This window comes from Lepisma saccharinum, chromosome 8 (assembly GCF_977018435.1).
Source record: "Lepisma saccharinum chromosome 8, izLepSacc3.1, whole genome shotgun sequence".
In the NCBI taxonomy this organism is placed as follows: domain Eukaryota; kingdom Metazoa; phylum Arthropoda; class Insecta; order Zygentoma; family Lepismatidae; genus Lepisma; species Lepisma saccharinum.
Genome location: NC_139236.1, coordinates 46,843,681 through 46,868,201, shown reverse-complemented (window position 1 = coordinate 46,868,201; position 24,521 = coordinate 46,843,681). Strand labels below are relative to the sequence as shown.

Here is a 24,521-nt window from a genome sequence, read left to right as displayed (position 1 = left end):
GAAGAAAATAGTAATTTCGTTCTATCCACGGGTTACTCGTCCCTAGCCTGTTGGATTTCTATAGTGACGGTATCTCCCGGTCCGGGACCCGCCTTACTGGCAGTTGCCGTGTTTACCTACGACGGAACTTGCTGTCAAACAGCCAATTAGATCATCCACTGCCCTCCTCTTTGGTCAAAAAGCGGCAACCTTTCAGACAATCCTCCTCGAAGCAGTTGGTAGGGAAAAAGTATTTTGTCATAATAACCGTTCTGCGCTGCGATCACACCGGTTCCTAGCTTGACTCTATTGTAGTAAGACCCTTTTCACCTTGAAACTGACATGTTCGGACAATAGAATCTCAACTCCTAGTTCCACACCACGGAGCATGAAAGAAAAACTTTCGGCTAGATGGAAATTAATGTTTTTGTTTGTGGTATGGAGCATTAAAAAGACGTTACTAGCCGAAAAGTACTGCCTCTTAGCCACTTAAAATGAAAAACAAATCATCTCACCTTACAATATTTATTTGTGTTTTGCATACACATATTTGAATATGTAAAGATCATGTAAAGGCCCACACGCTGCGAGATTTTGCGGTTTGAAAATCCGGCACTGATCTTCTATATTATTACAACTCACGTTGGTTGTTAATCGGCAACGTCATCCACCGTGTTTTTGAACTGAGACAGAAATTGCAGTCGTATATTGTAAAAGAAAATCATGCCATGCCTTGTGAAAACTAGATTTTCAATCATAGCAGTGATTCATCAAACCCAAATTCAGATTAAGTCTTATATATCCAGAATGATGTATGTGACGCCAAGGAAGCTCATACATTTCACCGACTTTGCTGAACATTGGCTGCTATCGAGGTTTTCTTACTGTCTATATTATTCTTTTGTATATTACCGTATTAATCGCACATTATATTTGCATTGCATGTGTGTGTGTATACCAATAGTAAATAAACACGTATTACTGTATTATTAGGACTCGGAAGTTGACCTAAAAAAATCTAAAAAAATATGACGTATAGAATGACCATAAAATTATTTTAAAATGACGTAAAAATGTTCCCTCTTAAAATGAATGTTATATAATATACAGGGTGGCTCAATAAGTCACTTAACACCCCCAGTGCAACGCCACTGCGGCATGGAACGTGAAAATGGCGATGACCAATCGTTGCCTGGCCAAGGGGGAACCACATTGACGTCACCCGTATGGTCGGCAGCCATCTTGATGTCCGCCATGTTGAAATCAACTTTAGAAATTTAAATGGGAAGGGGGTCGTGCGACATATCAAAATGGGCTAGAATTTCACCAGGAAAACAACTGTGACATTTGTTTTCACCTAACTTTAATTGTTGCAGAGTTAACAATACACAAAGTTATGGCTGAATAAGTCACTTAACACCCCCAGTACAAAGCCACTGCGGCATGAAACGTAAAAATGGCGATGACCAATCGTTGCCTGTCCAAGGGAGAACCACATTGACGTCGCTCGTATGGTCGGCAGCCATCTTAATGTCCGCCATCTTGAAATCAACTTCAGAAATTTAAATGGGAAGGAGGTCGAGCGACATATCAAAATGGGCTAGAAATTTCACCAGAAAAACAACTATGAAATTTGTTTTCACCTAACTTTAAATTTAAGGGCGATTCCCGCATGGGAGAATGACATGTCCTTTCCTTTTAGCTTAAATGTTTATTGTTCAAATTATCGTTAGTATGTGATTATGTGGTATTTATTGTTTAGATCAATCACTGAAAATGTCCGGATATTGACTTACCGGTATGTACATATCTTGTAGTATTGGTTGACATTTGAATTACGATTGTGTTTTGTCTTTACATAAAAGTTTAAAAGAGTTATGATGTGAATTGATCGTGTCAAGAGTAGCACATTTCTTTTTTCACTGATCTGAACGAAAATGCCACTAACACGTGAGGAACGGATTGCCATCATATTGATGTCAGGGGAGAGAAGTACGCGTGACATTGCCGCAGACTTCAATAACTGCAATCCTGCAAGACAACCCGTGTCACATGTGGCCGTCAGCCAGTTGCTGGCAAAGTTTCAAGATACTGGATCTGTGGACGACAAGCCGCGACATGGACGTCGGAAAACAGCCACGGATGAGGGTACTGCTGTAGCGGTGTTGGCATCATTTGCAAAGTCCCCAACCCGTAGCACACGGAGACTGGCGCTGGAAAGCGGTGTCAGCAGGGGTTCAATTCAAAGGATTGTACGTGACCACCACTGGCATTCGTATAAGATACAGCTGCAGCAGCACCTTAGTGAGGACGATCCAGACAGGTGTTTGCAGTTTTGTGAGTGGGCTATAGCACAACTGCAACGGGACCTGCCGTCGGTAGAAAGATTCTGTTCAGTGATGAGACTAATTTTTATGTGTCGGGGGAGGTGAATAAGCAAAATCTGCGATACTGGTCACCCCGAAAATCCACATTGGACAGAGCCCAGCAAGGTGACGGGAGGCGGGAAGCTAATGGTGTGGTGTGGTACTTGGGGTTCCCGACTTGTTGGTCCATGTTTTATTGAGGGCAACTTAAATGCAGAGGGCTACTTGCTTCTGCTACGGGAGCAGATCTTACCATCCTTACGGTCCGAGGATGGGAGCTATCCTGAATGGTTCCAGCAAGATGGTGCTCCACCGCACTATGGGATGATAGTCCGTCAGTACCTGGATCAACAATTCCCTCACCACTGGTTTGGTCGCCGAGGGACTGTGGAATGGCCTGCACGCTCACCTGACCTCACACCATTCGACTTTTACCTTTGGGGACACCTGAAAGCCATGGTGTATGCTACGAAAATCGGAATCTGGCCCATTTGCGCACACGCATTGTGGTTGTCTGTACTGCAATAACTTCTGAGGTTCTTCAGAATATGGTAAGGTCATGGGAGATTCGATTACACGTGTGTGTTGCGCAAGAGGGACGTCATATTGAGCATGTGTTATAACTTTGTTTTATTGTTAACTCTGCAACAATTAAAGTTAGGTGAAAACAAATATCACAGCTGTTTTCCTGGTGAAATTCTAGCACCTTTTTATATGTGGCACGACCCCCTTCCCATTTAAATTTCTGAAGTTGATTTCAACATGGCGGACATCAAGATGGCTGCCAACCATGCGGGTGACGTCAATGTGGTTCCCCCTTGGCCAAGCAACGATTGGTTATCGCCATTTTCACGTTCCATGGCGCAGTGGCCTTGTACTGGGGGTGTTAAGGGACTTATTGAGCCACCCTGTATAAATTGAACTGAGTAGTAGAATAATTCGACAAAACCCGTTGTTTGGTTTTGTAAACTGCCTCTTTATTTGTACTTCAATGTCATATAAAACACCTCAGAAGGTTTTTCTGGATGTTATTCACCTCCTTTCAGAGTGCGCCTTGCAGGATACAGTAATCAGTAAACATCTGAAAAATTGTTGCATTTCTCTTGCATGAGTATTCTTTTGTTGTTGTTGTTTGTTGGCTTACATTGTGTTGTGACTTACTTTAAAAGCACAGATTAAAGCGATAATTAATGGCCAGCAAGAGGACCTAAAAGAAGGCTTCACTCAAATAAATTTTAGTTTGCTGGAGAAAAATAAGTTTACCACAAATAATTATTTGTTATTTGATCCAGTGCAAAAGATTTCAGTTGAAATAATATTCTGCCTTTTTGATGTCCATATTTTCGATTAATGGCGAATTGCTAAAACGTCTATGTTACGAAATTTGAAAATGTTAGTTACGCTAGCAAATGCATTTAAAATTCACGAAGCGACAGCACGGAGCAAACAGAAACCTCTAAATGATTTTAAAATGCAAGGAAAACGGCAAAAAAAATACTGAAAAATAACCTAAACGCCAGAAAAGGCTTCAAACTGGAAAATAAAAACGTTTCATGGTTCTAACTGAAAGGAAACTGTCTACTATCTTGTGTAGCATTGTCCCCAAGGTCCAGAAAAGAAAGCAATTTTTCAACTTCCTATCCTGAGGAGAGGCGCGTTCAGATTTTCGAAGCTGAGGGGAGCCAATTCAACAAAACGATTGGTTTGAAAAGTCCTGCTCTATTCAATGATTATGATTTTTTTTTCTGATGTAGACTATTTTAGTGATCACGAAGGGGGCTAAAACCATTTTCTTTGGCTAAACGCATCGCTTTTGAGTCTGAAACCCTCCCGTCTGGATCCACCTTGCAACAATCCATATCTTGGGGTTCAGCACAATAAAATAGAAAATAGAACAGCCCACAAAACTTACTTCTGCCACCATATCATTCACAATCGTCGGAAACGCATACCATCCCAAAATTGCACCAATAATCACAACTATCACTCCCAGAACAGCAACAATGGTGCCCTTTGTTACGTAGCTGAGTGCCATCTCTAACCAAACTACGTCCACTTAATCACAAAAGACGATGCGCTGTAATGAGCTCGAGGTGTTAATTTTTAGATGGGCTGCTATAAATTCGATAACACTTACCGTTATTGAGTCTTTATCATATCGAAAGACATTCTCCTAAATATTGTGCTTGACATAACCATAAAATAAAAACCAAACATTTGTTTTTCTCATAGCAACAACGAGGACAATGGAGATACCTATAAGTCATTTACAACATCTGCTTGAGGCGGAATCCATGTTGTAAATTTGCCTTTGTCGTCATCTTTTATGTTGATTCATGTGCGAGTAGGTGAAAGGTGAAAGCCAGATTACCTTGACGCTACCATATGGATGTAATGATTTATTAACTCTTGGTAAGCGTCATTACATTAAATCTTTAAATATGGCGTTATGGATTCACAAATTGACATTGTGTAGGTCTGTAGATCACCACAGTCGGGCTAGTTTCAGTCAAGGTGAAGCCTGTAGTTCGCATATTTTCCGAGGTTTCAGAAATTTTGCCGCTAATATTTCGTGTAAAATAATTTTGAAAAGTGCATGGTGGATCTACACTTGAAATTTGAAGAAGTAATGTTGCAGTATCATTTACTCGAAACACGTTTTAATTTCTTTATTTAAAATATTGTGAATGATTCCTCCGTGGCCAATGAATATGTTATTGACTCTTAGTGCATCAGACGACCGAGGAAATATTTATGGAAGCCCAAGGTGAGCTGCCTTCCCCTTCCCGCCTCTTACCTTACTGACAATCATATATACGTATAATTTTAGTTATAATTGTTTGTCAGTTATTTCTAATACCTTCAGCACATTTCAAATATCTGTCTATTTTAAAATTCCTTTTCAAAGCTTTTCCCTTCTCTCTTTTCAGTCGAAACCTCTTTCCAGGTGAAGGTCTGGGGTCCCAGCCGCTTCACAATTTCATTATTGGATTGACTCTGCTCTGTTTGAACTTAGAAGAACAATAATACTAAAACGCACGGCCAAGAAAATAGGCGGCTGGACACAATTGCTCTGGTGCCACGTATGGGAAAAGCAAAGCGAGAGCGGAACAAAAGTCGCTGGTTCCCGCGCAGTGTGTGGCTACGTCAACCGGGCTGCGTTGCCTAGTTCGACCCTCAGACCGACCTCTCCCCGAGGCACTTTCGAGTTCCATTCGATACAAAGCTGTGGATCCTGTGAATTGAAAGTTCGTGAATAGTCGAGGGGCATATGTCAATATTTCTATAATCCGTGGGTTTTAGAATGAAGGTAATATACAGGGTGATTCTTTATGTAGTTTACAACTTCAATAAATTATAATTATTTATTGAAACCACATACAGACTTGGTTTATATGTCATTATGCAGCAAAACACTTCAAGTTTTGACTCATGTAGTGTGTAGTTGAAGAGTTGATCACATGTGGCGCCACCGGTCTATCGCTGAAAATGGCGACTTTCACTAGTGCGGAAAGAGCTAAGTGCGTGTTCTGGTTCAAAGAAACCAAGGCAGGAACGAGTGTACAGAGAAAGTTTCGCACAGAATACGGCAAGGACCCGCCCAGCAGACCAAAAGTGTAAAAATGACACCAGACATTTATCGAAACAGGTTGTTCTGTGCGACACACAAAGGCTCCAGGGCGTTCACCCTAGGCTGATGATGTGGTGGAAGCTGTTAAAAAAGGTAAAGTGTTCCCCTGTGCATAGCACCACGCCATGAAGGCGTATAGGGGGTGTGGGGGTAACGCCCCACACTTTCTTGATCTCGGTCGTGAGTGGGGGTGATGTGATCAGCATCACGCCCCTGACCGCCTTTACCCCCCAGGGTTTCCCCCAGGTACCCATGTTATTCGACGCTGGGTGGGCGCCGGGGCCGCTTTCACCGTTAGAAAAGTTCCCGGATTTGAACCGGCCGGGGATCGAACCCGGGACCTTGAGCATGGTAGTCAGACGCGTTACCGACTGAGCCACCTGTTAGGGAGAGTTTTGTCTGCAGTCTCCAGATTACACTCCACTCGACTTTTTTTGTGGGGGTTTGTGAAAGATAGGGTGTACACCCCTCCCCTACCTCATAATCTCCATGAACTTCAAGATCGCATCACAACAGCCATCGCTAATGTTACCCCTGAAATGCTGGTTAATGTTTGGCAGGAAATTGACTTTCGTTTGGATGTGTCCAGGATGACCAACGGTGCACACATTGACCCTTAACAGATTTCTAATAAAAAACTTGAAGTGTTTTGCTGCATAATGACATATAAACCAAGTCTCTATGTGGTTCCAATAAATAATTATAAATTATTGAAGTTGTAAACTACATAAAGAATCACCCTGTATGACTACCGGTGATACGTAGTTAGTGTGGTACACAATCATGAACTACCAGGTGTTTTGCCCGCAATTGTGACATATGGCCTGTGCAATGTCATAAATCCAAGATGGTTGCCGCTTCATGCACTAACAAAGAAAGTCGATCATAACTCCTTTAAGAGTGGGTTTGGACAATTTTTTATAGAAACATTTTTTATTCAGAATTGAAAAAGGAACAAAATTGATTCTTACAGTTTTCTTTTTATTACTCAGAATGTTATGGAGATATATCCAGTGAAACTATTCGTGCCCTTTTCTGCAAGCATTCTAAGGGTTATTTACACTTTACTCAGGGCCATATTAAGAAGAAATTTGGCCTGATGCTGCAGTGCAAATTCGGCCTGATGCACTTACATACTATGATTAACATATACAGGGTGTACCAAAAGTCCCATTACCCCCCCCCTCCTTTGAATTGTAGACAAACCTGCAAAATGTTATTTTAACAGCATGCGTATGATGAGAGGATGGTATACCATTAAATCAGACCAATGGCCACCATTTACTCTGTGTGCACACCGCCATTTTCATGGCACACTATTTTCCGCCTCCAGGTGCGATGTGAAATCCTTCGTAACGTAGCTGACGTGAAGGAAGCAAACGCACTGCGAACAGCTTCTTGAAGTTCCTCAGTTGTCTGATAACGATTATGGGCGACTTTCTGTTTGATGTGCCCCCATAGCGCATTATCACAAGATGTCAGATTTGAACTTCGGGATGGCCATTTTAAAGGTGCTGGTAAATTTGGCGATCTTCGTCCAATCCGTTTGTCTCTGAACACATCATTGAGGAATTCTCTTAAAATGGCCACCTCGAAATCCAGATCTGACATCTTATGTTACAGAGGATTTCACATCGCACCTGGAGGCAAATAATACTGTGCCATGAAAATGGCGGTGTGCACACATATCCTCTGGAGTAAATAGTGGTCATTGGTCCGATTTAATGGTATACCATCCTCTCATTATACGTATTCTGTTAAAATAACATTTTGCAGGTTTGTCTACAATTCAAAGAGGGGGGGGGGGTTATGGGACTTTTGGTACACCCTGTATATATTTTGTTTCTCTGTTTTAATGTTTTTCTTGTTTTTTGTTGTTTTTTATTATTATTTCTGTGATTATGATAATGTACCATGAAATGATTATGAGAGGTGCGCTAGTGCTGCTTACTTATATTGTTGTTTTTCGAACCTTAAGCAAGCGCGAATTCTTCCGTCGTGTCAGTGAAGTCAAGGTTGCGCAGCAGCTCATGCTCAATGCCCATAAGCGCCAGCATGCTTAGCCTTTCCTGTCCCATTGAAGACCGCAGCTCTCCTTTGACTATTCCCAACTTTGAGAAGCTCCGTTCGCCGGAGGAATTGGACACCATCATGCACAGATAGAAGCGCAACGCAATCTCGACGTTTGGAAGTGTCTGAGAAAGATTCAACGCCCTACATGGTAAGCTCTGCTGGTTCGTTCACAGTCACCAGTTTTTGAGTGCGCATAAATTCAGCAAACTGTACCAGCTCAGCCGCCAGTGTGTCTTCCAAGTCGTCTGGATGCGAGGAAACGAGATTCTTTGCTTTGTCCTCGATCTGCTCAATGCTCAACTTCTCCGAGAGAAATCCGAATGTTTTACAAATATCGTCATATGCCTTCATCCGCTTTTCCAGTTCAGCTAACAGACTCGATCATAACCAGATACGTCTGAGTTTTGAAGGTTTCCCTTTGGCTGAGATCTGCTTCGTTTGCAGCTCCTTCATCAGGCATTCGCCCCGACGCTGCTCATCTTTGCATTCGCCGTGTAGAACTTTTTCGGTCGCCACCTGCTCATACACGTCAAATCTATCCCGTGCAAACTGAACCGTGTCGACCAGTGATGCCATCAAGCCAGTAGCCGCGTTCATTCTGACTGCAGGATCTTGGAGGCTAATGCTCGTACTGTTGAGACGGCCAAGGATATCGTTCCAGGCAGTCGCCATAACTCCTGTCTCAAGTTCGTTCATCCTGCGTGAAAATCCCGCGCTCTGGTTTCTAGTATCTGCCTTCTGCTTCTTACCTGCCGAAAGCTCATCCAGGACTTCCTGAATACTCTTCCACCCTTCTATCAGCGCTTTGACAGCATCTGCACGTTCACACCATCGTGTTCCAGGCAAACCCTTGAGCGTCAGCCTGCAGCGATTCTTTACTTGCTGCCAGCGATATGTTAAGTCAGACAGGAAAGCATATAGTCCATTGACAAAATTTAAAAAAACGGGTACAGCCACTGCAGCTTTCAACAGCCTGATCTCCTACCAGGTTTAGGCTGTGGTTGAAGCATGGAATAAAAGCGGCGAATTTACATTCTCGCTTCACAATTGCCTGTACATTGTACCGTCCTGATATGTGCGACGCAGTTAATAATATCCAAGCCTTTTTCCTTCAGAAAGTTCAGAAGTATGCTAGCCATCTGCTCCACCGTGTGTCTCATCATAGGCATGAATGTCAGGAACCGTTCAACTGGACCATCGGGCAGAACGTACAGGATAACAATCGTTAACTGATCGAGGTGTGATACGTCAGGTGTAGAGTCAATGGAGACAGAGAAATACTTCGCCTCCTTGGCTTCTTTCAGGATGGTGTCCTGCACCTTTCGTCCCATGAGCTTCACCAGTTCATCGCATATTGTGGATGACAAATGGGAAACGTGACCTTTCCCGAGGTTGGCATAGTTTCTAATATGGCTAGTCAGCAGAGTACCATACTTCGCAAACAGCTCAATGATGCCAAGGTAGTTACCATTATGAGCGGAACCTATGATCTCATCCGCGCCCCTTATAGCAAGACCACGCTCAGCTAGGAATATCAGTGTGTCGATGAGCCGCTTCACAATCTGGAGCCAGTAACACCGCTCTTCCTCGACCTGTTTAGCAGCTAGGTAGTCAAAACGACCGGCTTCCCTCTGTCGGCTCGCAAAGGACAACATATCCTCGCGATGACCATCGCTGCTTTCATGCATTTTATTCTGGATTCGCTTGCCCTCCAGTTGTCAAAACCGCCAGAAACGAACTTGGTCGCTTGAACAGCACTGCCGCCGAACAATTTGCATGGAAAGCAGAACATCTTTCCTGTCGAAGGCGAGTAGCACAACCATTATCTATAGGATTTTTCGCCATTGAGCGGATGCGTACGCACGAAGAAAGTCTTTGTGCATCGACGTTGGAACGACTCGCCTGGGTATCGTCTGGCACTTTCTTCAAACTTCGATTCAGTGTGTTGGCAGTCATTTCGACCTTTCTTGACCCAATATTCGTTAGTGTAATCGTTTATTTCGCCCTACTGTCCCAAATCATTGGTGAAATCCTCCAGCGTCGGCGATAGTGCTTCATCGATAGCGTCTCCTTTCACCTCTTCTCTCTCCCCTGAACTTTCCCGCTCTTTATTCTCTCTTGCCTCGACAGGTTCATCTTGCTTGGCCTGGCCTTCAGAAGCACTAGAACTCGCAATCGTATCTGACGCAGGCGATTGAGACGAAGATGTTCGTACTCCGAAGTATGAACTCAATTTTGGAATTCTCGCCAAAAGCTTTTCTTGTTCTGCTGCTGGTTTCTTTTTCTTTTTCGCTTTATCCCACCCACTGAGTTGAGACGCGCAAAACAGTACGAACAATATCACAATATGAGGTCAGGTCAAAACCTAACAATGAAATACTGTAGATTTGTTCTGTACAACTAACTTTCAAGGTGAAAAATTTACTACGTCGCACTTATCGAACAATAATAAAGTGGCAACAATCGCCAAGATATTGCAAAAAACGCAACTACATTACTAAGTAAACTGTTTAACGTAAAATTGACAGCATTAACTTGAAATATTCGGTGAACAATAAACACAACGACGTTATAGTTACGTCACAGCGCAAAGAATAATAGTAACTGTATAATAAGTAACGCTGTGTCTAGGCGTCCGAAATTGGGGCTCCAAATTTCATTCTAAGATTTATTTTCAGGTTAATATAGCAAAGGAAAATTGTTCAGCTTTCGGAAAATTCTCGTCTGTTTTCATCTGGGCCTATTTCAGTAATGGACCTAATGCTGCTGCATCAATAGCACCCACCTTAATCCGCCACTGACTTTACTTGACGATCTGGTATATAAAGGGGAAAAATGACTACCTGTGATATTTTGTTGATGCCTACTATTGTGGCGTATACCTGTGTGACGTCATACATCCAGGATGGCTGCCTCTGCAGACATTAACAAACAAAAACGATGAATCTCGTTAACATCTCTAGGAGTCATTTTGACCATTTGTAAGTTTGTTGGGTTTTTGCACCAAGGAAAGACATGTGTATGGAGGCATGCAATCATGTATTACTACAGGTGTTTTTGCTGGAAAATGTGTCAAGAGACTATACATGACGTCCGAAATCCAAGATGACCACCTTGGAGTTTCTGCACATAAAATACTGTCCATATCCTGATTTAGAGTTCGTTTATCAGATTTTTCCATAGGCATTTTCTGTTAATAATTATAAAGTGAAAAAATATTACTACAGTAGTATCCAAAAGTTAAACATGACTAAGATATGAGAAAATGTTTTATTAATGAAGTGTCAGAACTGCATAAAACAGTGAAAATTAATCAAAACGTTGTATGGTATACAATAGAGTAGAATACATGAAATTAACAATTGTTTTTAGTGCAAAAACGCAAAGGAAAAAGGAAAAAAATACAAGATTACTTTTTTAATGAAAAAATAGTTTTGCAGCCTTGCAACGACTTAGCATGCTATTTACAAGGTGGTTCAAGAACTCTGCGGGCAGCTAGATCCATTCCCCACGAAGAGCAGTGCGGAGCTCTGGAAATATCCTTGGTGGAGGATCGCGGGCTAACTTGTCTCCTTAAGACACTAGAGGATTTGTCTGGAGACCTCGGTGGCCAGTCCATGCGGTGGATTTCTTCACCTTCAGGAAAGTCATCCACCCATTTGGTTCGATGCGCACATGTATTATCATCTTATCATCCATGAAGATGATGTCTGGGTCGACTGTGCCTCTGGAAAGTTGCACATGTTGTTGGAATACCTTGTTTCTGTGCCTCTGGGCAGTACGAGTACCTCCAGCAAAGTCATGCAGCTCCGTACGTCCATTGAGCACGATTCCTCCTCCACCAAACTGATCCCATTGCACGATATCGCCTTGGATTAAATCGTGATCGAGGTTCGTTCCAGATTAATGTGCGATGGGAATCATTTTGCAAACTGGATCTTGACTGATCTGTGAAGAACACGTCCAATTTCGATGATACTGGCTCCACTGTGCACTGGATCAAGCGGGACACACACTACTGGACATGTGGCATAGGAACCAGCTGTCCTAAGTCTCTGGTACACAGTTTGGCGAGAGAAACTTTAACCCCTGATGCGGCTGCAAGCTCTGAGGACAGCGTCGTCCGGTTTCGTCGTGCAGTTAAATCCAGATATCGGCCCTGTTGTGGCGTTGTTACTCGTTGACAACCTTGCTCTGACCTACCATGAACATCTACTGTGTCTTGGAACCGTCGCCAAAGCCTGGAAATGACTGTAGCACAGCAAAACACCTGTAGTAATACATGATTGCATGCCTACAAATGAAGGCATCCTCCATACACACGTCTTCCCTTCGTGCAAAAACCCAAGAAACTTACAAATGGTCAAAATGACTCCTAAAGGTGTTGAGGAGATATGGTCGATTTTTTTTGTTAGTGACTGAAGAGGGAGCCATCTTGGATGTATGACGTCACATAGGCCATACGCCACAATAGTAAGCATCAACAAAATATCAAAGGCAGTACTTTTTCCCCTTTATATTCCAGAATGACAAGTAAAGTGTAAATAACGCTTAGAATCCTTGCAGAAAAGGGCACAACTCCATAACGTTAGGAGTTTAAAAAAACTGAAACCATCAATTTTGTTCCTTTTTCAGTTCTGAAGAAAATATCTATGTCTCTATAAAAATTTGCCAAAACCCACTCTTAAAGGAGTTATGATCGATTTTCTTTGTTAGTGCATGAAGCGGCAGCCATCTTATATTTATAACGTTATACAGGCCATATGCCACATTTGCGGGCAAAACACCTTGTAGTACATGATTGTGCACCACACTAGCAACGCATCGCCGGTACTCATATATTCCCTTCATTCAAAAACCCACTGGATTACAAATGGCCTGAACTATAAAGGCCTCAGATTTCAAAGACTTATTCTATTGTACAACGAGATCTTTCATCCCCTCAAAACTCCCAACACATTGGGTTGTGCTCCGACGTGACAACAGCGCGAACTTATGCCATCCCCCTAATTTCATGGCCGTGCGTTTAGTGTAGTTTTTATAAAATTTAAATTCCAAAGTGATGATCACTAAGATAACATTTTTTTTCGATGACACGTCAATGGGCTTAAACCTAGGGCTTTCTGACCAAAACAACACGCGACACGTCTTACTTGGACACGAACCTTCATAAATAAATGCAACCTTATGTACGGAAGGAACAACAAGCTGCACGTGTCGCTCGGACTTGACCGTTTTCTCAATAGCGTGCATCTTGCTGCTTCGGGTTGTTGTTCGCGCATGCACGGTGAATCCTTATTTGTAGCCTGAAGTTGCTCGTGTCGCTTCGGTCTGAAGTCACCTTTGAATATGGAACTGGTATGAACTTAAACAATAAAAATAAAATATTCAATATTTTTATTCGTTTTTGAAAAAGTAGAAGGAATACATGTGCGCAGTATAACAACTTTTCCAAATATGACAATACAATATTTTCAATAATGTAAATACTAAAGAACGTCAGTAAAAAAATATATATTTCTTGTGTGTAACAAAGCAGTGAAACGAGAAAACTACGTATGCCCATCTTCTTGCATCAGCTACAATGTCATGGTTGCATACAAAAATGTCGGCTTTTAGCAATGGCTGTGCGTGGGGGTAATATATCATGAATCCAGTCTTACTGTCCTCCCTCCATCGATTTCGACAACTGCAAGCTACGTTCGTGGTTGTTTCAAACGGTCTTCACTTTCTTACAGTCCCAGATATACAATCCCAGGCCTACAACAACCAGTACAACTCCCACGGCTATCAGGGCCCACTTGACTCCTTCCAAGATTTTAAGCTTGGATATCAGCATGTCGTCCAACATGTCAACAAGGTCGTCGCTAAGATTCACCCCCTGCAAAAAAAGAAAGGAACACGTAACAGTTATTTATTGATAACATTTGAGATTTCTTGTTGTGGAATTGTGTTGGGCTATTTCTTATACAATGTGGAGACCTTGGGAGTATAAAGTCACAGTGAATGAATGGATGTACGTCTAAAACTCTGCAGGAAACCAGGGTTGTTAAAGGTCCAGGATCCCATAAATTCTAATGGGTTCTATTGGGTTGCGCTGCAGGACCGGAACCTTTTCTCGCGCACAATTTAAATTCGGTCCAAGTTGCGTATTGTTACATTGAAAAAAGGTTCCTGGACCGTATTTAAATTGTTCCTGAAAAAAGGTTCCTGGACCGTATTTTAATTGTTCCTGAAAAAAAGGTTCCTGGACCGTATTTAAATTGTTCCTGAAAAAAAGGTTCCTGGACCGTATTTAAATTGTTCCTGAAAAAAGGTTCCTGGACCGTATTTAAATTGTTCCTGAAAAAAGGTTCCTGGACCGTATTTAAATTGTTCCTGAAAAAAAGGTTCCTGGACCGTATTTAAATTTTTCCTGAAAAAAGGTTCCTGGACCGTATTTTTATTGTTCCTGAAAAAAGGTTCCTGGACCGTATTTAAATTGTTCCTGAAAAAAGGTTCCTGGACCGTATTTAAATTGTTCCTGAAAAAAGGTTCCTGGACCGTATTTAAATTGCTCCTGAAAAAAAGGTTCCTGGACCGTATTTAAATTGTTCCTGAAAAAAGGTTCCTGGACCGTATTTTAATTGTTCCTGAAAAAAGGTTCCTGGACCGTATTTAAATTGTTCCTGAAAAAAAGGTTCCTGGACCGTATTTAAATTGTTCCTGAAAAAAGGTTCCTGGACCGTATTTAAATTGTTCCTGAAAAAAGGTTCCTGGACCGTATTTTAATTGTTCCTGAAAAAAGGTTCCTGGACCGTATTTAAATTGTTCCTGAAAAAAAGGTTCCTGGACCGTATTTAAATTGTTCCTGAAAAAAAGGTTCCTGGACCGTATTTTAATTGTTCCTGAAAAAAGGTTCCTGGACCGTATTTAAATTGTTCCTGAAAAAAGGTTCCTGGACCGTATTTAAATTGTTCCTGAAAAAAGGTTCCTGGACCGTATTTAAATTGTTCCTGAAAAAAGGTTCCTGGACCGTATTTAAATTGTTCCTGAAAAAAGGTTCCTGGACCGTATTTAAATTGTTCCTGAAAAAAGGTTCCTGGACCGTATTTAAATTGTTCCTGAAAAAAAGGTTCCTGGACCGTATTTAAATTGTTCCTGAAAAAAGGTTCCTGGACCGTATTTTAATTGTTCCTGAAAAAAGGTTCCTGGACCGTATTTAAATTGTTCCTGAAAAAAGGTTCCTGGACCGTATTTAAATTGTTCCTGAAAAAAGGTTCCTGGACCGTATTTAAATTGTTCCTGAAAAAAAGGTTCCTGGACCGTATTTAAATTGTTCCTGAAAAAAGGTTCCTGGACCGTATTTTAATTGTTCCTGAAAAAAGGTTCCTGGACCGTATTTAAATTGTTCCTGAAAAAAGGTTCCTGGACCGTATTTAAATTGTTCCTGAAAAAAGGTTCCTGGACCGTATTTTAATTGTTCCTGAAAAAAGGTTCCTGGACCGTATTTAAATTGTTCCAGAAAAAAGGTTCCTGGACCGTATTTAAATTGTTCCTGAAAAAAGGTTCCTGGACCGTATTTAAATTGTTCCTGAAAAAAGGTTCATGGACCGTATTTTAATTGTTCCTGAAAAAAGGTTCCTGGACCGTATTTAAATTTTTCCTGAAAAAAGGTTCCTGGACCGTATTGAAATTGTTCCAGAAAAAAGGTTCCTGGACCGTATTTAAATTGTTCCTGAAAAAAGGTTCCTGGACCGTATTTAAATTGTTCCAGAAAAAAGGTTCCTGGACCGTATTTAAATTGTTCCTGAAAAAAGGTTCCTGGACCGTATTTTAATTGTTCCTGAAAAAAGGTTCCTGGACCGTATTTAAATTGTTCCTGAAAAAAGGTTCATGGACCGTATTTAAATTGTTCCTGAAAAGAGGTTCCTGGACCGTATTTAAATTGTTCCTGAAAAAAGGTTCATGGACCGTATTTAAATTGTTCCTGAAAAAAGGTTCCTGGACCAAATTGAAATACGTTACAGATAAAAAGGTTCTTTACGGTCCAGACCCATTTACGCTTGCTGATTTTTTCTCCTGGACCGGAATTGAATTTATTTAAAATTCCTGGATCTTTAACAACCCTGCAGGTAACACCTAGCTTATGTCTGCATTCGAACTCCAGTCCGGTGTCTTTGACACAGCTCGAGAGAAAGCCGAACGGACGCGTATCCGCTTTCGAGGCAGCCCCTGTTTTCCTGAGAAGCGCTGTTGTCACTTTTAACTGCAGTGTTTAGACATCAATTCATTAATTGTGACGTCTTACTCCCAACGTCTCCACATTGTATAAGAAATAGCACAACACGATAACACAATCTAGCAAAGATAACGCAACCGAAACCTTGTGTTCAAAAATCTATAAAGAAACTGAATTGGCAACATCTCATTTACTCCGCCTGGACTTGACAAGTACGCCATTGGTGGGAAAGATTTGAAGGGACGATTTACTGGACTCCGCGTGGACCTGACATATACCTAGGTAGTTGTCAGACGGAGAACTTATTTTTCGGAGCTTTATTTGAAGTAAAGTGGAGTTCCGATTAGGACTAAAACTATACTCGCAGTTTAAGTTTAAAACACAGTATAAAATAAGCTGACCTCCGTTGCAGAGTGATTATCTCTGCGTGCTACAACGCTAGAAGGTCATGGGTCCAAATCCCGGCCTGGACATAATTTTTTTTCATAACATCACTCATTCTCATCTTCGCGATTATCCAAAAGTGGCCAAAGTAAAGTAACAAAACTAGACTGTCAAACAGCATTGTGTTATCATTATATACTATCATGTGTTTGTTATTTTTACTATGTATTGTATTGTAATGACATTCTGTTTTTCTAGTCTCCCATATCGAGTACTATAAATGCCAAATACCTCACTCCTTAATTACTTAAGCAGGCTACAATCAGACACTAAAGAAAAGAATGTTCTTAAGTTCCATTTTGTTTACTCACCTCATCAATCCACACAAGCGGAAATAACGTATCCTTAACATCCGTAAAGTACTTCACACCTGCGTACCTCTTCAGATATAAATTGAACTGTACTCTCTTTGATCCCCTGAGTGGTACACCTGTGTGCTGAAACAAGAAAGTAATTGTATGTACTTGTAAATGATGTCCTTTCCTCGCTTCAGCCAGTTCTTGTTCTGTTGAGGCTGCATTACAAAGTTAATGGAATGATGTATTTCTATTTGCCAGTGTTTGGAAGGAACACGTTACTTCTAACTGCCTTACGAGTAACAGTTATTTTTTTTAGGAATTCTAACTGTAACTAGATACTCTTAAAATTAAGGAGATGTAACTCTAACAGAGTTCGGACATACTGCCGCTAGGTGGCAGTGCTGCTTAGAGTTTATTCTGAGTTCAAGGTAGCTCTAAACTGGCGTGTATGTAATTTTAACTGTTTCCTATTGTGTAGAGATTATAACACTTAAAAAGATAAGAAACGATTTCTGAAGGTCTGCAGTCCTATTTGCTCTTTACTCTAGTGCACTTAAATACATCATTTTGTATATAATTACGCTTCACTACTCTACTACTAATTGTCTAAAAGAAATCAGAACTGAAGACTAAAATTGGTAAACGATGTAAGTGCCACAAGAATTCAAACACCGTTTTCCACGTTAAACTGTCAAATGTGCCATGCTTTATAATGTGGTAAACGTGAAAAGTGGCTGGTAGCCCTCTAAGTGGTTCAAAAGGGCGTGGAAAGAGGTCGCTAGTGTGAACGTCCCTGCGGGCTGATTTGGTAAACGATGGAAGTGCCAAGCGAGGTTACTGAAATTCTCTAACAATAAATTGAAAAAAAATGTTATTATCTCAAGTACCAAAATAGGTTTCACGTTGAGGGTGAGTGAAAATCGTAAACGTTGTAAGTACCAGATATGTGGAAAAACAGTTTCTTGCGATTTCCCAACACTTTCGCTTTTGGCACTTACAACGTTTACCACTTTTAGTCCTCAACTATTCATATTCCTACAACAAAACAGTTACCGTAAGTATATATTTAAAAAATAATAATTACCGTAAATTTACAAGATTTAGAGATTTGCCTTCACATCTGGAAACTCCATTTTAGCTACAAATCATACATTGCTAAAGAAAACAGTAGCTTAGTAACAATTACTTCTATTGTTTAACAGTTGAATTGTTGGTCATGTAATTTTATGAGTTTAAAATATGTGCGTTGAACGTTTGTCTACGATTTGTGTTGTCTCCAGCTATAATGTTAGGCAAAATATAAACTAGAATTTGAAAGAAATAGCAAGGAAAGTAGGGATGTATTGAAAAATAGCGCTCGTATACACAAAGAAGGTCTAGTACACGGTAAGAAGTTCATTGCAGTTTTGATGGTCAATTTCAGCTGCCATCCAACTAACGTAAAAAAACAAGACCATGACTGTTCTTTAAGTATTAATGACCAATACGTTGTTAACCTAATTAATGTAATGTCAATGATTCTGTTTTTAAAACTATTTATTGCACATGCAACTTCAATTTATGGTCATTATCTATCTGTATTCATGATAACATATTCAAATTTAAATAAAAAATGGCTGTGTCCTATTTTTGTAAAGTAAAAGATAGAATGTTAAATTTTAACGGTAGAGTATTGAAAACGTTACTGTAACTTCTGTGTACAGTCGTGGAAAGAATCTTTCCTCACAAGACTACTGGTACACTCTATGTAGAAGTACTTTTTTTTCATGTAAGACGTATTCAGTGCAATGAAAATCAAATGTCACTTTTTGAAGACATGCCCAGCAAGTAGGGGGTGTGTAGCAGCCGAGGACTTCACAGCAGTGCGTTACGCACTTCTTGCATAAGCACAGGTGTCCTCTGTGATGTAGGAGTTCATTGTCGGTCACATCTTGATGCACAGAACTGTTCCACTCAGCTGTCTGTGGTCTGGGACTCGAGACGAGGATGAAGTATCATTTGAGGATTAATGAATGACACTTCTACGGTGAGTGCACGGTATTTTGTTCACTGTGATGCTGTGGTTATTAAATCCCCAACCTATCACCTTTCCCACTCTAGCGATCGCTCGACAGTTCCTGTGCCAATCGAAATGGAAGGAAATTACCGAGGAGCGAATGGGTAGCAGAGAAGCGGCATTTACGCACGCAATGTTGCCACTTGGTACTTTAATCCCTACTTTTTTGCCATTAAAAAGTTTATTTTTTACAATTCTTATGGTAGTGGTTGGTTTGTGTGCTGCACGTACACTTGGCCATTCCCGTGTAACTTATTCGCAGCATGGATACCACTAACTTGGAGTTGACAGTAGATAGCGATAACACCACGTAGTTTCAGCTAGAAACGTCAGCTTATGCAACCATGGAAACAGCAACAGCTTAGCCCAAACGCGTTTTTTTAAAACTGCATACCCTCCTCAACCTGAACTTCGTCTGTTTCCCGCCTAAGCGCATGCAACGCCACCATAATAGGCAAAGTAAATCCTACCATAAATTTTGCCCAGCCCTGTATTGACTTGTAGCAGTTTCAGGATCGAAATAAGTACGTGAAACTTGATCTTATTTCTTATCAACTTACTGGTTCGATGTCTGCAAATATTTGATGCTTCTCCTTGTCAGGTGACAGATTTTCAACTCCGTTCTGATACTGGTCGTCAGCCATGTAGAAGTGAGGCTGAGTAAGGAATATCGCAGTGTCTGTAGAAAGAGAATAAATTGAGTTAGATATTTACATGTACCGATGTGACATTTCCTGCCGTTTGTGAAGAACCCTGTAGAAAAATATCACCTTTGCATGTTTTTCGCCAATGTTATAATACTGTCAGGTTTGATACCTAGTGAAGGCATGGTGGTTCTAGTCCAGCTTTAAACGGTCCAGTCCCGATTGGTCTAAGTACAGTAGTGGATCTTTGAAGACAATTTCCTAAGGTTGCAGTAAAAATAATTGTTCCATTTTGGAACTGATCACCTTACAGAAAATATTGACTACATCCGTTTGCCACTGTTTAACTGCATACGCCACTTTTTCAGTTGTGCAACTCGGCTCATATGCTTTTTCGAATGTGTTCGTATACAGGGTGATTCTCTCAATAAACTTTCCTTAACATTATTTTCCCTGTTAAAATTTGCATACGCATTCCACATATCTTGCAAGACAAGTTTTTCTTAAAATTGATACTGAAAATGGTCTCCTACATAATCTAAAGATTATATAGATCTTTCTGTTTAATATCTAAACCTGATCAGGGCATTGTAATTTAACTCATTTCCTTGTTTTCCAAACGGAACAGGTGAAGTGTGAAAAAGACTCTCTGCTTTAGGAATGGGAGGCGGCGTGTTGTCTGGTGATTGAGACAATAATTTTTTGAACATTAATTTTCTGTGCTGATACAAATAACTGGTAGTTCTTCAATGAGGATTGCTTGCTAGTGCAATTTTTTTCAATCTTTGTTGATGATTTTTCTATCTCATTGAAGATCTCCATCCGGAGAAAAGTTAATACAAGGGTTGCTATTTATGTATCCGGAATAGCAAACAAAAAAAATTTGTGTCATTGAAAATTGTTTTATTGTTTTTCAAAATATTCTCCATGATGATCGATGCAGTTTTGCATACGTTTGAACCAATTCTCATAGCACTTTGTACATTCCCATTGAGGTATCTCGAAAACATGTATTTTGAACGCATCAAACGCTTCTTCGGGCGTCGAAAATCGTTGACCACGTAGCTTATTCTTCACGTACGGGAACAAAAAGAAATCATTGGGTTCTAAATAAGGGCTATACGGCGGATGGCCCATCAATTCAATGTTTTCACCGGTCAAATACTGAGTTGTTTGCACCGATATGTGACAACTCGCATTGTCATGGTGAAGAATGATCCTGCGTCGCTGGTTGGTTTTTCTGATTTCCCCAAAAACTTCTGGCAAACAAATGGTTGTGTACCATTCATAATTGACGGTTCTACGATTCTCTAGTGGCAATGTAGCCACATGTACATTTTTCCCAAGAAAACAGGCGACCATTTGCTTGGAAGTGCTTCTTGCAAGAACAACTTTTGTTGAGTTTGGCTCATCTTGGAACACTCACACCGTCGACTGCTGTTTGCTTTCGGGCTCATATGCATAGATCCAAGATTCATCACCTGTGTATATGTTATGCATGGCTTTTGAAGCACCACGATTGTATTTTGTGAGTATTTGTTTGCATCAATCGACACAAGCCTTTTTTTGAGCGATTGTCATATTATGCGGGATCCAACGCAAACAAATCTTCTTCACGGCTAAATGTTCATGCAATATCTTATGTATGCTAGTCATACTAATGCCCAGGGATGCCTCAATCTCACGATATGTCGCATGACGATCTTGGTTATCAGTTCTCGCACAGCATCAATGTTTTCTGGCGCAACAATCGATTTTGGACGGCCTTCTTTAGATTCGTCCGTGAGCGAACGACGACCACGATTGAATTCACTAAACCAGTGATAGACAGTGCTTTTAGATGGTGCTTCATCGCCAAAAGTCGAAGTGAATTGATCGATGCACTGTTGTTGAGATAATCCACATCGAAAGTCGTAGAAAATCACTGCTCGAAAATGTTCTCGAGTTAATTCCATTGTTGGCTCCGATGAAATTTTCAAGTCCCTGTAACAAACAAAAATAGCATTCGTAAGCACAACGTTCTGGGTACATATACCATAGAAATGTCCAACTTTACAATGGATATATTAGATGTTACCTAGCAACATTAGTGTTGCCAGTTCCGGATACATAAATAGCAACCTATGTAGTACTCCAAATCTTTGTCGCCAGATTTTGTCAACAACTCCTACTGTTTATACACGCAGGAATTTCGTTTCTGTACTTTCGACTAGAGAGAGTTAGTTAATCCTTATTTGAGGACTACATATTTCCTCAAGGCAAGTCATGTGGAATTTGTCTCTGTTTCCAGCTATGTATGTGAAACAAGCGATTGGAAGTGCCAGCAACAAGTCTATGGATTGTAAGCTTTTTATGTGTTCGTACCGTTAGCCCTAACTACTATGGACCGTTTCTCAGACCGCGCTGAATTTATCATTTAATTTATTTCTCGACCCCCTCTAACTACAAGCGGGCCCTTCTCCATACCTTTCGCTGCCTAGGTCATGAGGTCTTACTTTTATTTTATTTCTTTCAAATCATATTGAATTTTATTTCCGGAGACCTGTCTGTAGAAATTTTTACAATTTGCGATTTTTAAAAAATAAAGGAACCACTGGCGTACGCAGAGTGGGCTGATGGGGCTACACCCCCTCCGAAATTTTGATAAAAATAACATTGTCAAATAATAGCAGTGAAGAACTATGGGGGGGGCAGAGTGGTAGTAAATGCAAACACCCATTAAAATGACTCCCGATCGCCATTTTAAGAGTGGAAAGTTGTAAATATACGTAATATCTCACTGTGAATGCTGGCCCCCTAGAAATATATCCACCTTAACGATTTCAGCCCCTCCCGAAAAAAAATCCTGCGTATGCCAGTCAAAGGAACCATTGTTGCAATTCTTTACTGATTTTCTTCTTCATTGCATAAAATGCGTTACGTTTCTTTAACTAAACAATAATATTTGAAAACTGCTTTATAATATTCTTCTGTAACCATGTCAAGTCTTTGAAACGTGTCAGAAAATGAAAATAGTAAAACACCTAGTTCACAGTTCAAAATCAAAACAGCGGTCTGACAGACCCCTTGTAGTAGTTGTGTGGTTCACTGTCCATAGTAGTTAATGGTTAGTAAGGAAGACTACAGTTAGCTCACTTCTTGCGCTGAGGTTTGATCACAGCTTGGAACTTAAGGCTTTTGGCATGAACCCGATTTCTTGAGCATGGTCGAGTTACTTGTGAAAGAAATGGTAACAGACCCAGGTGGATAAAATCATCAAAGCAGTGGCTGTGCCCATCTCACCCGATCAGCAATCCCTCAAAAAACTGTTACAATACTGAACTGGCTTGAACTAAACTTTCCACAAAACTTTAAGGTATTAAACACGTTTAGAAAAATTAAAGCAACTTACTTTGGCAGCTTGTCAAATCCCAAATCCCTCTTTTGAAGCAAGACTGTTTTTCGGGACAAAAGCAGTAGTTTTCTTTGCGCTCTTCAACAGATGCGAACAAATCTTCGTCTATAATGTAACGGTATCCAGGGATCCCCTTGTACTCGATTTCCTTCTCGTATAAAATATGCAGTGACCTGCAAGTAAAAACAATTCAATAATAATAATAATAATAAACAGCAAAGTGCTCCCCTGCGCTTTGCACCACGCCATGAAGGCGTATAGGGGGTGTGGAGTTAGGGTACTTACTTTAATTGTTGGCGACCGAGTGTACATGGTAAACGCGCAGCCTAACGGCATAACTTGCGTGAACTGGGACAGAGATGGAAACGCTGCATCATACACCGGAGAGGAAGGAAGAGCGCCGAGAGACGGGAGGAGGGAGGAAGCTGAAAGCAACGGGGTGCATAGTGCAACGGGTGCAATTAGCCGTGATCCGAGAATTCTGAAGTGCCAAATAAGGGAATGAAGGTCAGAGATCCGGCGGGGCATCTGGAAGGACAAAGGTAAGCAGCAAACGGCCATAGACAATAGTGAGGTTGTTGAAGGGAGGGTCAACATCCTATTTTGGAACATTGAGGGCATAAAGGGTAAAGTGGGAAATCCCTCCGTATTGAAATTTCTAAAAGATTTTCACATTTCCTGAATGGTTGAGACTTGGATGCCGGAGGAGGAAACTCCCAATGTATTCAACCATTGCATTCTGCAGGGCGTGCAAAGGGTGGGGAAGAGGGGGAGGCACAAAATAGAGGAAATTAACACGGGATGTAGGGGACTTGTTGCTCTCAAAGCAAATCTTAACAATTGGCAACTGTGTATCGTAGTTGCTTACATACCACCAAAAAATTCTAAATTCTATTCTGACAAATTCTTCGAAAATCTTCTCATTTGCCTCCAGAATATAACAGAGAAATACCAAAACACAGTAAACAGGGACAAACTATGGGATAAACTGTGGCACATGGGAATGTCGGCGACTGATATATAGGAGGGTGGAGTTCTGTGTCAGGTGCCAGGCAGCAACGGTGACTGAAAATAAAAAATCGGGGGCGGGTGTGAAGCAAGGATCTGTTTAATCCCCGCTCCTGTTTATACTCTATATAAATGACATTGTCACATATATAGAGGGGAAAGACGCCGACACCCCAAAGGTCGGGACGGCCAAGGTTCTGACTCTCCTGTACGCGGACGACGTTGTTCTGATCTCGGAGACAAACGCAGGGCTGCAAAGATCGCTCGGCGTGTTGGAAAGATTCATCCGTGACTCTAAGTTAGAAGTAAATGAGACCAAAACAAAAATTGTTGTGTTTAAAAATGGGTATGTGTACGGGAAGGGAGAGAAGTGGAACTTTATGGGTCAAGAACTGGAAAGGGTTAA

At 40.9% G+C, this 24,521-nt stretch overlaps 2 protein-coding genes across 2 annotated transcripts in view; both read right to left on the bottom strand.

Moving 5' to 3' along the window:
* LOC145991453 (sensory neuron membrane protein 2-like) overlaps positions 1 to 4,411 on the bottom strand; it is a 30,886-nt gene extending 26,475 nt beyond the window's left edge. Inside the window, exon 1 of the mRNA XM_083127457.1 lies at positions 4,258 to 4,411. Within this exon, the coding sequence (XP_082983583.1) occupies positions 4,258 to 4,380 (123 nt within the window). The 5' untranslated portion in view covers positions 4,381 to 4,411. The remainder of the gene's footprint in view (positions 1 to 4,257) is intronic.
* Positions 4,412 to 13,485: 9,074 nt separating this feature from the next.
* The window catches only part of LOC145991451 (sensory neuron membrane protein 2-like), a 38,785-nt gene continuing 27,749 nt past the window's right edge, over positions 13,486 to 24,521 (bottom strand). Inside the window, exons 6-9 of the mRNA XM_083127456.1 lie at positions 23,105 to 23,280; positions 19,630 to 19,748; positions 17,026 to 17,151; positions 13,486 to 13,930 (exon numbers count right to left, since the gene is read on the bottom strand). Of these exons, the coding sequence (XP_082983582.1) occupies positions 13,763 to 13,930; positions 17,026 to 17,151; positions 19,630 to 19,748; positions 23,105 to 23,280 (589 nt within the window). The 3' untranslated portion in view covers positions 13,486 to 13,762. The remainder of the gene's footprint in view (positions 13,931 to 17,025; positions 17,152 to 19,629; positions 19,749 to 23,104; positions 23,281 to 24,521) is intronic.